This window comes from Danio rerio, chromosome 7 (genome assembly GCF_049306965.1).
Source record: "Danio rerio strain Tuebingen ecotype United States chromosome 7, GRCz12tu, whole genome shotgun sequence".
NCBI classification, from domain to species: Eukaryota; Metazoa; Chordata; class Actinopteri; order Cypriniformes; family Danionidae; genus Danio; species Danio rerio.
The window spans coordinates 5,468,231-5,480,766 of NC_133182.1; the positions used below are offsets into that span (position 1 = coordinate 5,468,231).

The 12,536-nt window shown below is 40.5% G+C and overlaps 1 protein-coding gene and 2 long non-coding RNA genes across 3 annotated transcripts in view; 2 read left to right on the forward strand and 1 right to left on the reverse strand.

Moving 5' to 3' along the window:
- Positions 1-12,536, forward strand: part of LOC141375273 (uncharacterized) — a 256,688-nt gene that overhangs the window by 162,112 nt on the left and 82,040 nt on the right. The window lies entirely within an intron of this gene.
- LOC141375277 (uncharacterized) lies at positions 657-2,326 on the forward strand. Its single transcript, XR_012383050.1, has 3 exons — positions 657-757; positions 859-1,321; positions 1,463-2,326. It is a non-coding gene; the product is annotated as an uncharacterized lncRNA (long non-coding RNA).
- The window catches only part of LOC141375271 (Fc receptor-like protein 5), a 29,899-nt gene continuing 19,779 nt past the window's right edge, over positions 2,417-12,536 (reverse strand). Inside the window, exons 5-11 of the mRNA XM_073907972.1 lie at positions 10,399-10,674; positions 9,983-10,300; positions 9,619-9,897; positions 9,252-9,503; positions 4,266-4,511; positions 3,672-3,776; positions 2,417-3,531 (exon numbers count right to left, since the gene is read on the reverse strand). Of these exons, the coding sequence (XP_073764073.1) occupies positions 3,509-3,531; positions 3,672-3,776; positions 4,266-4,511; positions 9,252-9,503; positions 9,619-9,897; positions 9,983-10,300; positions 10,399-10,674 (1,499 nt within the window). The 3' untranslated portion in view covers positions 2,417-3,508. The remainder of the gene's footprint in view (positions 3,532-3,671; positions 3,777-4,265; positions 4,512-9,251; positions 9,504-9,618; positions 9,898-9,982; positions 10,301-10,398; positions 10,675-12,536) is intronic.

A 12,536-nucleotide genomic window follows, 5' to 3' on the forward strand; every position in this document is an offset into this window, starting at 1 on the left:
TTATTGTTGCTGACCATGTCCTTCCCTTTATGACCACAGTGTCTCCATCTTCTGATGACTATTTCCAGCAGGATCACGCTCTGTCATAAAGCGTGAATCATCTCAGACTGGTGTTCTAATCATGACAATAAGTTCACTGTACTCAAATGGCCTCCACAGTCACCAGAACTCAATCCAATAGAGCACCTTTGGCATGTGGTGAATGTGCAGCTGACAGATCTGCAGCAACTGGGTGATGCTATCATGTCAATATGGACCAAAATCTCTGAGGAATATTTCCAGTACCTTTTTGAATCTAAGCCACGAAGGATTAAGGCAGTTCTGAAGTCAAATGAGGGTCCAACCCGGTACTAGTAAGGTGCACCTAATAAAGTGGTCGGCGAGTGTATACTTAACAAAATATATAGATACAACACTTTTGTCTTTGCTTCCCTTTTTTCTGAATTTAAAGAGCTAAATCTTTAACAAAAGGCCCGTTCTTTAAAATATTGTTCACACATTTGTGTAAATCTGTGTTAGTGAGCACTTCTGCTTTACAGAGATGAACCATCCTCCTCACAGGTGTGGCATATCTAGATGTTGATTGGACTTGATGATTATTGCACAGGTGTGGTTTAGGTTGGCCATAATAAAAGGCCACTCTAAAATGACTATTTCAATGACATTGGCACTTTGGAGAGGTGTTCTCTTCATGGATGAACACATTGCTGATGTCAGTGTTGTGAATGGATTGGCCCAGGGTGGTGGTGGGGTTTTGGTATGGGCAGGCATATGTTAAGGACAATGAACACAGCATGTTGTTGATACTCATTGTTACTCATTGACCCATTGTTATCAATAATCCGCCTCATGTTGCAGCATGATAATGCACGGCTTCATGTTGTGAGGATTTGTACATAATTCCTGGAAGCTGAAAACGTCCCAGTTCTTGAAAGACAGCATATTCACTGGATGTCACCCACCGAGCATGTTTGGGATGCTCTGGATCAGTGTGTACAACTGTGTGTTCCAGTTCCTGCCAATATCCAGCAAATTCACACAGCCATTCAAGAGCAGTGGACCAACAATTCACAATCAACTACTTGATCAACTCTGTGAAGGAGAAGTGCTGCACTGCATGAGGCAAATGATGCTCACACCAGATACTGACTGTTATTCTGATGTAAAGATGTCTGATTATTATACACAAAAGCAGCCACACAGTCAATGCAGTCTTCCATAAGAGACAAACAGTAACTGTCTGGTTTTGTAATGGCATTAACACATCGAAAAATAGTGCAAAAATGAAATTTGCAGTCAGATCCGTTGATGAGCAAACAAGGTGAGCTGTAATTTGGTTATGCAACATTATTATTAGGTATAAATAGTATCAGTTTTACAACTGAACTTGCCTCTAGGGTCTTACTCTATATGCAAGTTGTTTGGGCAATGAATCACTAACACTGATATCATGTTCTGTTAGTGAAGGATAAGAAGGAACATCAGAAAACAGATGAACAGCAGTGACATCCATCATATCAGAGCGTTCTGTAACAGTCAAAAGGGAAAGAATCGCATCAAGATCTTGAATTAGCTCAGATTTTTTCAACCTTCCTGCCATCAACTCTGCAGATCTGAAAAAATCAACATCATCCTCAAGGGTGGTCAAGGCTACTGCGCTATCAAAAGCAACAGAGGGCAAAGAACACATCAAAAGTCCAGCACAGGACAGCGCCTGATCAACAGATAGATCAGCATAGGACAGCGTCTGCTTTTTGATCACTGGAAAATCTCTGGGTTAAAAATTTAGCACAGCCGACTTCTGTCTAATTGAGATTAAAAACTGCTCGTGTGTTGTTTGTTGTGTGTTTGTTTGAATTATGAATATAATGCAATGGTTGCCTGTTATTTTAAATGGAAAAGAAGAGATGAGAAAAAGAGCTCGGACGAGAGAGAAAGTGTCTGAGATCCCTTCGTTGCTAAAGCACTGAGTCTTTTTGACTCCACTAAACACTAAACATATTGTGGTACTTTAGGCAGATTTTATTTCTGGTTTACTTTTAGGTCGGTTTGGTTCTTTTAAAATGAACTATATGTGAAAACCCCCATTACAACTTTGAAGCTTGTTGGAGCCATTTATGGGTTGCAATTTTCTTTTGCACCACTAGAGGGTGTATAAGGTATTTATGCTCTCCTCACGACGAGTGAGAGATGTGTAGAAGAAGAAGGTCAAACAAACTTTTTGACCGCCATGCTGTGAGAACGGGTTTATGTTTGTTTTGATGTTTACTTTTAATTTTGGGAAAGGACAGTAAATGGATTTGAATATCCAACTTTATTTACAAAGGTATGGACATTCCACTTTTTTTATTGACCCGTTTAAACAACAAACGTGTCAGAACCAAGACCCAAATATTCGCACACACAAAGCTTTTTAAATTAATATTTGCCATTTATTATGTATTTATATTACTTATTATTTAGCATTTAAATTAGACATGCTTAGAAGCAGTTTTAAGATTGTAGATGATACTTCAAATATAAGAGATAAAACATGAAAATTATTACAGTGCTGCAATTATTGACAATATAAAACACAATACATCACTAAATCTTATTAGTAAACAGACTTTTACTTGCTTTAGAGGATTAAAATATCACAAATATAAAGTCTACACAACTAATGTTTTTAAACCATGTTTAATTTATAAACACAAAAAAGACACAAGTAAATCAAAAAATACAAACACAATTTAACAAATGTAGATAGAAAGGGAGCAGATAAAGTGTCTACAGAATGGGAGTAATGGAAGTGGACTTCAGTAAGAAAGTGAGAGCCCTGACTGCAGACATATACTTGAGCTTATATACAGTTGTGTTTGGTAGACCTTAGAATCAGCATTACAGTGGTCAAGATCAAGGCTTGAACCAAAGTCTCACTATCACTTATGTTTAAGTACAGATGTAAACAAGTAAAGTTACATACAGCACCAGAAACACCAAGAGCATCATGTCGTGATATAAGAATGCTGAGAAACTGTCAAAAACTGAGGAAACCTCTAACAGAATTAACAAGCTGACAGAGTAAGAGGTCATGAGGAGGTTATTGATAACTTTAAGAAGAGCTGTCTCAGTGCTGAGGAGTGTGTGAAAACCAGACTCTCATAGAGGTTAAAGTTCTCTGTTAATACTAGCCTTGTGCTCAACACATTTATTTTCATCATGTAAGGCACATGTTGGCTCAGTGAAGAGTGAGAAGGTCCCTGGTTTGAGTCCTGTTTGAGTCAGAAGGTGTTTCTGTGTGTTGTTTTCATGTCCTCCATGTGTTGATGTGGGTTTCTCAGTCTAAACACACACAGTGTAGCTGAGTTGGAGAAACTGAGCTGACTGTATGAGTGAGTGTGTGAATGTGTGTCTGAAGTCTTGTGATGATCTGAACTTGTCCAGAGTGTTTCTCTGTCTCCATCTGGCGTTTGGAGAAATGGAAATATCATGTTGAAGTTTTTTCCTCTGTTAGGGCAAACTGACTTTAGTCTTCAGAAGATGATGATACTGTGAAACACACACACAAATATGTTTATTTTCTTTTCAAGTTCTGTTTACAGTTTTCAAAATGCCATTATTATTATTATATTGTAATCTTTAAATTGATATTGATCTGTGTAATATAAAGGAGCAGACAGTATCTGTACCTCTCGCTCTGATGTATTTGTAGATCAGTACAGCTGTCGCGAGCAGATACACACAAACTGCCAGAAGAAAACTGACAATCTTGTAGACAGAAATCTGACCTGAACCTGACAACGAAAATGAGAATCATTTTAAAACTATTTACTGTAGTAATATTTCCTCCCATCTCTTATTAATTACACCACCATTTAATCTGCATACCTGCAATTATTATTATATATTACTACTATTATATATCAGATTAATTTTATGTCATTATTTTTCTCACTTTATCAAAAACAAAAACAAAAATCATGTCTGAATCAGGGAAATCTGCACCTAAGAAGGTGCAACAAATCAAACAGTTCCATTAAAAATCTCAGGTGTTGAAGGAGACTTTTATTTCTGGAAAGTAAAATCTTAACACTAGTTAATGCAGTCTTCATAGAATTGTCTAATGTTATTATGAGAAGGTGATGAGTTTACTATTCTCTAATATGTTAATATTTACATAATTGTCTATGTTAAATATTTGAGATAATGACCAGCCGTTAGTAAGTGACAGACTTGATTATATTGATGAACTGTGCGAGTTTCAGAACTGCAGTGAGTCTCACCTCTGACTGAGATCCAGCTGTGCGGCGACTCTCCTCTCTTTGTTTTACAGTAGTAGAAACCCTCATCAGACTTTGAGACAGTAGGGATGTTCATCTCTCCTGTCGTCTGATTCTGGATCAGTGATCCATCTTTATAGAAATCAGCTGTGAGGATGGAGGAGTTTGTAGATCGATGTAAACAGTGTAGAGTCAGAGTTTCTCCCTCAATCACAGGATCAGCAGAACTCTCCAGAATCACAGCACCATCTACACAACACAACACAACACACAACACAACACACATCTGTTTATTTTCTATATTTGACTAAATTGTTCAAATCTGCAGTGTCGTGTAGTCCAGCAGTACAAGAAAAATGTCAGTTGTGGATAAGACATTTACATTTAGTCATTTACTGTAGCAGACGCTTTTATCCAAAGCGACTTACAAATGAGGACAAGTAAGCGATTTACACAACTATAAGAGCAACAATGAATAAGTGCGGTAGGCAAGTTTCAGGTATGTAAAGAAAGTGTAAGAAGCAAAACATTAGTTTTTTTTTTTTTGTTTGTTTTGTAGTAGTTAGTGGAGGAGCCAGAGAGGGAATTGCAGATTAGGAAGTGAAGTGGAGACTAAATAGTTGAGTTTTTAGTCGTTTCTTGAAGACAGCGAGTGACTCTGCCGTTCTGATGCAGTTAGGTAGTTCATTCCACCAACTGGGCAGATTGAATGCAAGAGTTCGGGAAAGTGATTTTTTCCCTCTTTGAGATAGAACCACGAGGCGACGTTCATTCACAGAACGCAAGTTTCTGGAGAGCACAAAAATCTGCAGATGTGTGAGCAGATAAGAAGGGCCGCAGCCAGAAGTCGCTTTGTAAGCAAACATCAGAGCTTTGAATTTACATTTACATTTTACATTTAGTCATTTAGCAGACGCTTTTATCCAAAGCGACTTACAAATGAGGACAAGGAAGCAATTTACACAACTATAAGAGCAACAATGAATAAGTGCTATAGGCAAGTTTCAGGTCTGTAAAGTCTAAGAAGGAAAGTATTAGTAGTATTAGTCTTTTTTTTCTTTTTTTTTTTTTGTACAGTTAGTGTGATATTCAGAGAGGCAATTGCAGATTAGGAAGTGAAGTGGAGACTAAATAGTTGAGTTTTTAGTCGTTTCTTGAAAATAGCATGTGACTCTGCTGTTCTGATGCAGTTAGGGAGTTCATTCCACCAACTGGGCAGATTGAGCGTTCGCTTTCGTGAAAGGGATTTCTTCCCTCTTTGGGATGGAACCACGAGGCGACGTTCATTCACAGAACGCAAGTTTCTGGAGGGCACATAGATCTGCAGAAGTGAGAGCAGATAAGGAGGAGCAAGGCCAGAAGTCACTTTGTAGGCAAACATCAGAGCTTTGAATTTGATGCGAGCAGCAACTGGCAGCCAGTGCAAACGGACTAGCAGCGGAGTGACATGTGCTCGTTTAGGTTCATTGAAGACCACTCGTGCTGCTGCATTCTGGAGCAGTTGAAGAGGCTTGATAGAGTTAGCTGGAAGCCCAGCTAGTAGAGAGTTGCAGTAATCCAGTTTGGAGAGAACAAGAGCTTGAACAAGGAGTTGAGCTGCATGTTCAGATAAGAAGGGTTGGATCTTTCTGATGTTTTCACCATTTTGGATGCAGTAATGGTTGCCCCATCCATCTGGATTGAAAAGTTATGGTGTAGAGTCGGGTTGGCAGAAACTACAAGCATTTCCGTTTTTGCGAGGTTCAGCTGAAGATGATGATCTTTCATCCAGTGTGAAATATCCGACAGGCAGGCTGAGATGCGAGCTGGAACCGAGGGATCATCAGGATGAAAAGAGAGGTATAGCTGGGTATCATCAGCATAGCAGTGGTAGGAGAATCCATGTCTCTGGATGACTGGTCCTAGAGATGATGTGTAGATGGAGAAGAGAAGTGGCCCAAGAACAGAGCCTTGAGGTACCCCAGTGTTTAGATGCTGTAGGTTGGACACCTCTTCCCTCCAAGACACCCTGAATGACCTGTCAGAGAGGTAAGATCTGAACCATTGTATAACAATTTGATGCGAGCAGCAACTGGCAGCCAGTGCAAACGGATGAGTAGCAGAGTGACATGTGCTCTTTTAGGTTTATTACAGACCACTCGTGCTGCTGCGTTCTGGAGCAGTTGAAGAGGTTTGATAGAGTTAGCTGGAAGCCCGGCTAGTAGAGAGTTGCAGTAATCCGGTCTGGAGAGAAAAAGAGTTTGAACAAGGAGTTGAGCTGTATGTTCAAATAGGAAGGGTTGGACCTTTCTGATGTTATAGAGTGTGAATCTGCAAGATCAAGCAGTTCTAGAGATGTGGTCAGAGAAGTTTAGTTGGTCATCAATCGTTACTCCAAGGCTTTTTACCATTGTGGATGCAGTAATGGTTGCCCCATCCATCTGGATTGAAAAGTTATGATGTAGAGTCGGGTTGGCAGAAATTTCAAGCATTTCTGTTTTTGCGAGGTTCAGCTGAAGATGATGATCTTTCATCCAGTGTGAAATGTCTGACAGGCAGGCTGAGATGCGAGCCGGAACCGAGGGATCATCACGATGAAAAGAGAGGTATAGCTGGGTATCATCAGCATAGCAGTGGTAGGAAAATCCATGTTTCTGGATGACTGATCCTAAAGATGTCGTGTAGGTGGAAAAGAGAAGTGGCCCAAGAACAGAGCCTTGAGGTACCCCAGTGTTTAGACGCTGTAGGTTGGACACCTCTCCCCTCCAAGACACCCTGAATGACCTGTTAGAGAGGTAAGATCTGAATCACTGAATAACCGTGCCTGCAACACCTATAGTGACTCAAGCCTAGATAGCAGGATTTGGTGGTTTACAGTGTCAAAAGCAGCTGACAAATCCAGCAAGATGGAGACTGATGATTTAGAGTCTGCTTTAGCCAGTCTGAGATCCTCCACGACCGAGAACAGGGCAGTCTCAGTCGAGTGGCCTTTCTTAAAGCCAGATTGCTTGTTGTCCATGAGGTTGTTTTAAGTGAGAAAGTCTAGGACTTGATTGAACATGACTTTCTCCAGTATCTTGGCCATGAATGGAAGCAGGAATACCGGTCCGTAGTTAAGTAGCGTTTGATCCAGGTTGGGTTTCTTTAGCAGTGGGGTTACCCTAGCCTGTTTAAATGAAGTGGGGAATAAACCAGAGTCAAGAGATGTGTTAATTATGTGAGTCAGTGTTGGTATGACTGCAGGAGAGATGGCTTGCAAGAGATGAGACGGAATGGGATCGAGTGGACAGGTGGTTGCATGGCTAGATAGCACGAGTTTGGACACCTCAGACTCAGAGAGCTGAGAAAAAGAGGTGAGTGTGTGTGGTGTTGGTGGTGTATCTTGCCTGTTTGTTGTAGGTGCAGTAAATTGAGCACTGATTTTTGCCGTTTTGGTGCAAAAGAATGTAGCAAAGTCATCAGTAGTAAGTGTGGAGGATGCGGGTGGAGGAGGAGGATAGAGGAGGGAGGAAAATGTTTTAAAAAGTAAGCGAGGATTAGTGGCATTGTAAATTTTTTTATGGAAGTATGTCTGTTTTGCAGAAGTAACCTTAGCAGAGAAAGAAGACAGAAGAGTTTGGTATGTTATGAGGTGTGCAGGAGGACTGGCACGGGCTGGCCTGGATGTAAGAGGACATAGTCTGTCTAGACATGATGCTAGTGTGGAGCAGAGTGTATCAGTGGCACTGTTCGTATCAAGTGTAGAGAGTTTGCAAGATGGAGGAAGAGAGTCTGAAACAATGGTGGATAGTCTATTGGGTGACAGAGAGCGTAGGTTTCTGCGAAAGGCAACTAGTGTTAGAGTGTGTGGCGGCTCAGGACTAATGTGGATGTTGAGAGACAGAAAGAAATGATCCGATGTGTGTAGTGGAGTTACTAGTGTTTGGTCAGCGAAGCAATGTCGAGTGTAAATAAGAATGTCGAGAGTAAATAAGACAACTGCATTAGACACAGATAAAGATTGACTGAGAGTGTGTTGGTCTTCTTTAGATTTTTAATCTCTTGCATGAAATTAGGTCCACTTTGCACTTTATTCTGCCAGTTTAGATGTGAACAGACTGAGAAAGTGGATAAATTACTTAAAACACAAAGCTTATTATGACCGGTAGGGTTTTGAATCATTTGATTCATTTAAGTGTGTGTGTAATTGAGATGTGTATGTGTGTAGATGCTGTCAGCTTAGTAACAGGACTCACCCTGTGCAGTGTCTAGCCCAAGCAAATTGCTGGAGAACTACAAATCTGCCAGCAAAAGAACTACAAATCCAGTCATGCACCACTCATTCGCCTGGCCTAGATCTCTATTATTGCAAACAGACACAGCTGAAGCTGTTCGGGAATAATTACACAGTATTTATATGTCTTACACACACGTTGCTGAGTCTTGTTGAACTGTGCTGACTCTTCGCCTGCTTATTGACCACCACTCTGGATTGTCCTTTATACATCTATTTGCCCCTGTGTTGACTGTTGCTTGCATGACCATTTTGTTTAATAAACCTGCATTGGGATCCGCACTTCCTTGCCAGTGTCCACTTAGTATGTTCATTTAATTGGCTAACAAGCTTGTCTTTTTAAAGAGGACAGTCAGGCTCTTGCTCTGGGCTTCATATTTGTGTTATTTTTTTGCATTGTCACATTCATATTTCAGCCTATTGTGATGTGCTGACCGGAAAGGTTAAATCGTGATTATGAATCCTTTGATTAATCACATCGTCCTACTATTAGCGAAAAATCTTAGTATCTTTAGTTTCCAGTTTAGATGTGAAGAGACTCTGACTTTTGAAGCTGATTAAATATAGTATTGCTTTAAGTGTCAGTTAATTTCGGGTCCATCAAGTCAGTCTCTGATTGGCTGTACAGAAAACAATGATATGAGAATGCATTTGTGTAATCAAGATGTAAATGTGTGTGTGTGTGTAGTTAATATGAGAGCATGTGTAGATGCTGTGGTCTTAGAAGCAGGACTCACCATGTACAGTGATGTTCAGAGGATGGCGTTTCTCTCCAGATTCAGACTCACACCAGTAAACTCCAGTGTCAGATGTGTTGAGAGACTGGATTCCACATGTAGATCCTGTTTGTGCTGCACAATCTTGTGTGTTTGTGTGTGTGTATCTTCTCACTCTCCATCCAGCAGAGTCACAGCTCAGAGAGAGAGAGTCAGAGGAGAAGTGTTGACATCTGCTGGGCCTGAGCACCAGACGCACTGAAGCAGAAACACCTGAGACAGAGAGCAAACGCAGACAAATATACTGCTGCTGTCACTGACATAAACCTACTGGCACATTCGAGATCAACAACAGCTCTGACAGCTGCTGAAAGCTGATTTCCCTCACCAGTGACCCACAGTGGCTGTGCGCTGCTGTTCTGTGAGGAATAGGCTGGTTCTCCTCTCTCTGCTCTGCACGTATAAACTCCTGTGTGCTGTAGAGCAGCAGGACTGAGAGTGTAAGAGCCTCCAGCTCCTCTGCTGCTGTCTGACAGATGATCAGCATCTCTGAACCAGCTGAACGTCCAGCCTGTCGAGGAGCCTGGAACCTCACAGATCAGAGTCACCGAGTGTCCTTCAGTGAGCCACGGCTGTGGAGACACTCGCACTGCTGCCTGAGCTTCATCTGAACCAAACATGAGGAGTTACAGAGCCATAGAGGAGCAGATACAGACTCTGATAATACTGAACACACACACACACACACTCACCTGAAGACACAGTCAGAGCAACAGCATCACTGCGCTGAGAGCTTTGAGTGTTTATCTGTCCTGTACAGCTGTATTTACCACGGTGAAAGACCTCAACACGGCTGATCTTCAACTCTTGTTCTGAGCTTCGGCTCACAGTGTTGTTATGTTGGTTATACTGGTTATAGTTATTGTGGTTATATTGGTCTGTTTCCTCTATTTGCCATCTGTATGTCCACTCAGTGTTTCCTCTCCACTTTATATCACATCTGAGAGTGACTGTTTCTCCTCTGAACACATGTTCATCAGGCCGCACCGTCACCACAGCTTTAGGACTCTCTGTACAAACACAGTTTACTGCATTAGTCTTGATTGAGAGTTGTAGAAGTGCTGTAGATATACAGATATACTGAATCACACTCTGTGTTTTCTCTCACTTGTAACACTGAGTGTCAGTTCATCACTGTATTGTGTGTAATAGACTGGTTCTCCTCTTCCAGCTCTACACCAGTACTGGCCTCCATCAGACACTGAATCAATCTTCATGCTGTAGGAGTTTGTTCTTGTCTTCTTTATCTCAGAGTCTTGTGTGTTTTTGTACCAGTAAAAGTCCCAACTGGTGGACAGATCAGTGTTACAGGTCAAAGTCACTGTGTTTCCAGTCAGTGCAGCTCCTGCAGGATCTGATCTGAGATCAGCCTTTGGCTTTAAATCTGCAGAAGAACAAGAACAGATTCAGATTCTAAGAAGTCTGAGTTCATCTGCTGTAAACAATTCACTGAGTCAGAAAAGTAATTATTTTAATTAGTGTTGCCAAGATTACTGATTTCATGGTAAACCATGGTAAATTTTCTGATGGTCAGTATAATACTGTTTTAAATTGTAATTATCCGGTTAACAAAGTTTGATGATTATCGATGATTTAGATTTTGAAAACTTGCAGTAAATCTATGATGACGCATTCGGAGCGATGTTTAAATGAGGGAAGGAGACATATGAAGAAGATTTTTTATTTTGTATGGTTGGAAATTACTGAGGGAAACTTTTATTAAAGATGGTCAACCTGTCTGCAGAACATGTAAAGAGGAAGTTGCTGACACTTCTGTTCTGCTGAGCTATCTCTATGAACATTATCTGCTCCTCTATAGAGAATGTAAGGTACATTTACCTGTACTACAGCATATTGGATATGCATTAATTTATCCATTTAAAAATATATTCATCTCAAAAATGTGTTGATCAATATACACAAACTCCTGAAACTGAGCTAAATCATATAGCAAAATAACAATACAGTCATGACTCGTACCCCTCGACTATACACTATTATATTTGAGTGTTATTATATTCATTTAGACTTTGAATAGGTGTTGATTTCAAAAATTCTCTTTTAAATCCATAACTTCCAAACATTGTCCACCATGACCGGCAGTGCTTAAGTTTAGTTTTTCTTTTCTAGTTTGAAAATGTTCCCTTGACGTATTATTATAGACCTTTTAGCTACAAATTTGTTGCTTTCAGAAAGGTACATTTCTCTCAACTCGTCTAGAATGATGTTTAAAAACTGAACGAATACTAGATTGTGGCATTGCTGGTCCGAACTTGATGTATACTGTCTTAGTGATGGACTTAAACTTGATATTTTAAGATGTTGCACATCCCTTCACTCACTTCTTGTTTAAACCAATGTCTGGTTTTCAATGGGAAACCCAGAGCATGAAAGATGCGGGGTATGCTACTCTCATCCAGTGTCTGCTAGGCTTTAGAATCACTACAGAATGCAAACAGGCTGGTTTTAACATGATCATGGACACTGAATACAGCAGAATCGTGTTTTATTCGTGGCTTGTTGTGTTCTGCAAATGTGGAGCTATGAATGAAAGTAAAAGTGTTGCAAATAATTGAAGCATTGTGTACTCTTATGTTTTAAGGTTGGCTCTCTGTGGCTCTAAACTTATTTTGGAATAAGAACTTTGATTATAGCTGCTTTTTGTCATATAAAAACATTTGAACAAACATTTAAAAGGCAGACTGATTAGATTTAGTTCTTTGATTTTAGATTAATTTAAGATGCTGAACCTGCTCTTGGAATATACAGTATCTCTTAAGCAGGTTGCACACCAGAACCGCCGCTCAGCGATGCGCCGCATAGCGCCATGCATTTTAGAATTCTAAACATAGGTTTCTATCAGGGGACCCACAACGGTGGCGCAAGTCGGCGACGCCCAGCCACGACTCAGGACGCAGTTCATATTTCAGCCGCGCCACAGAGCGGCATCTGATTAGTTTCATGTTAAATATCATGTGAATGTGCGCGTCTGGTCTGTGATACTTTAAACTGTCATGTGCGCGCCGTGTCTCGACGCTGAGCGGCGCTTCTGGTGTGCGACCTGATCTAGGCGCGCATGTTTCAGTTCGTTAGAAAAAGATTTATAAAAGCTGCTTTAGTTTTTTTGTTCATTGCACTTCCTTAAACCTCCTATATTATCCTTGAGGTCAATTTGACCCCATTCAATGTTAAACGTATGTACATATATAAATTACATTGGTTTTTTTTGCTTCAGATTGAGTGACT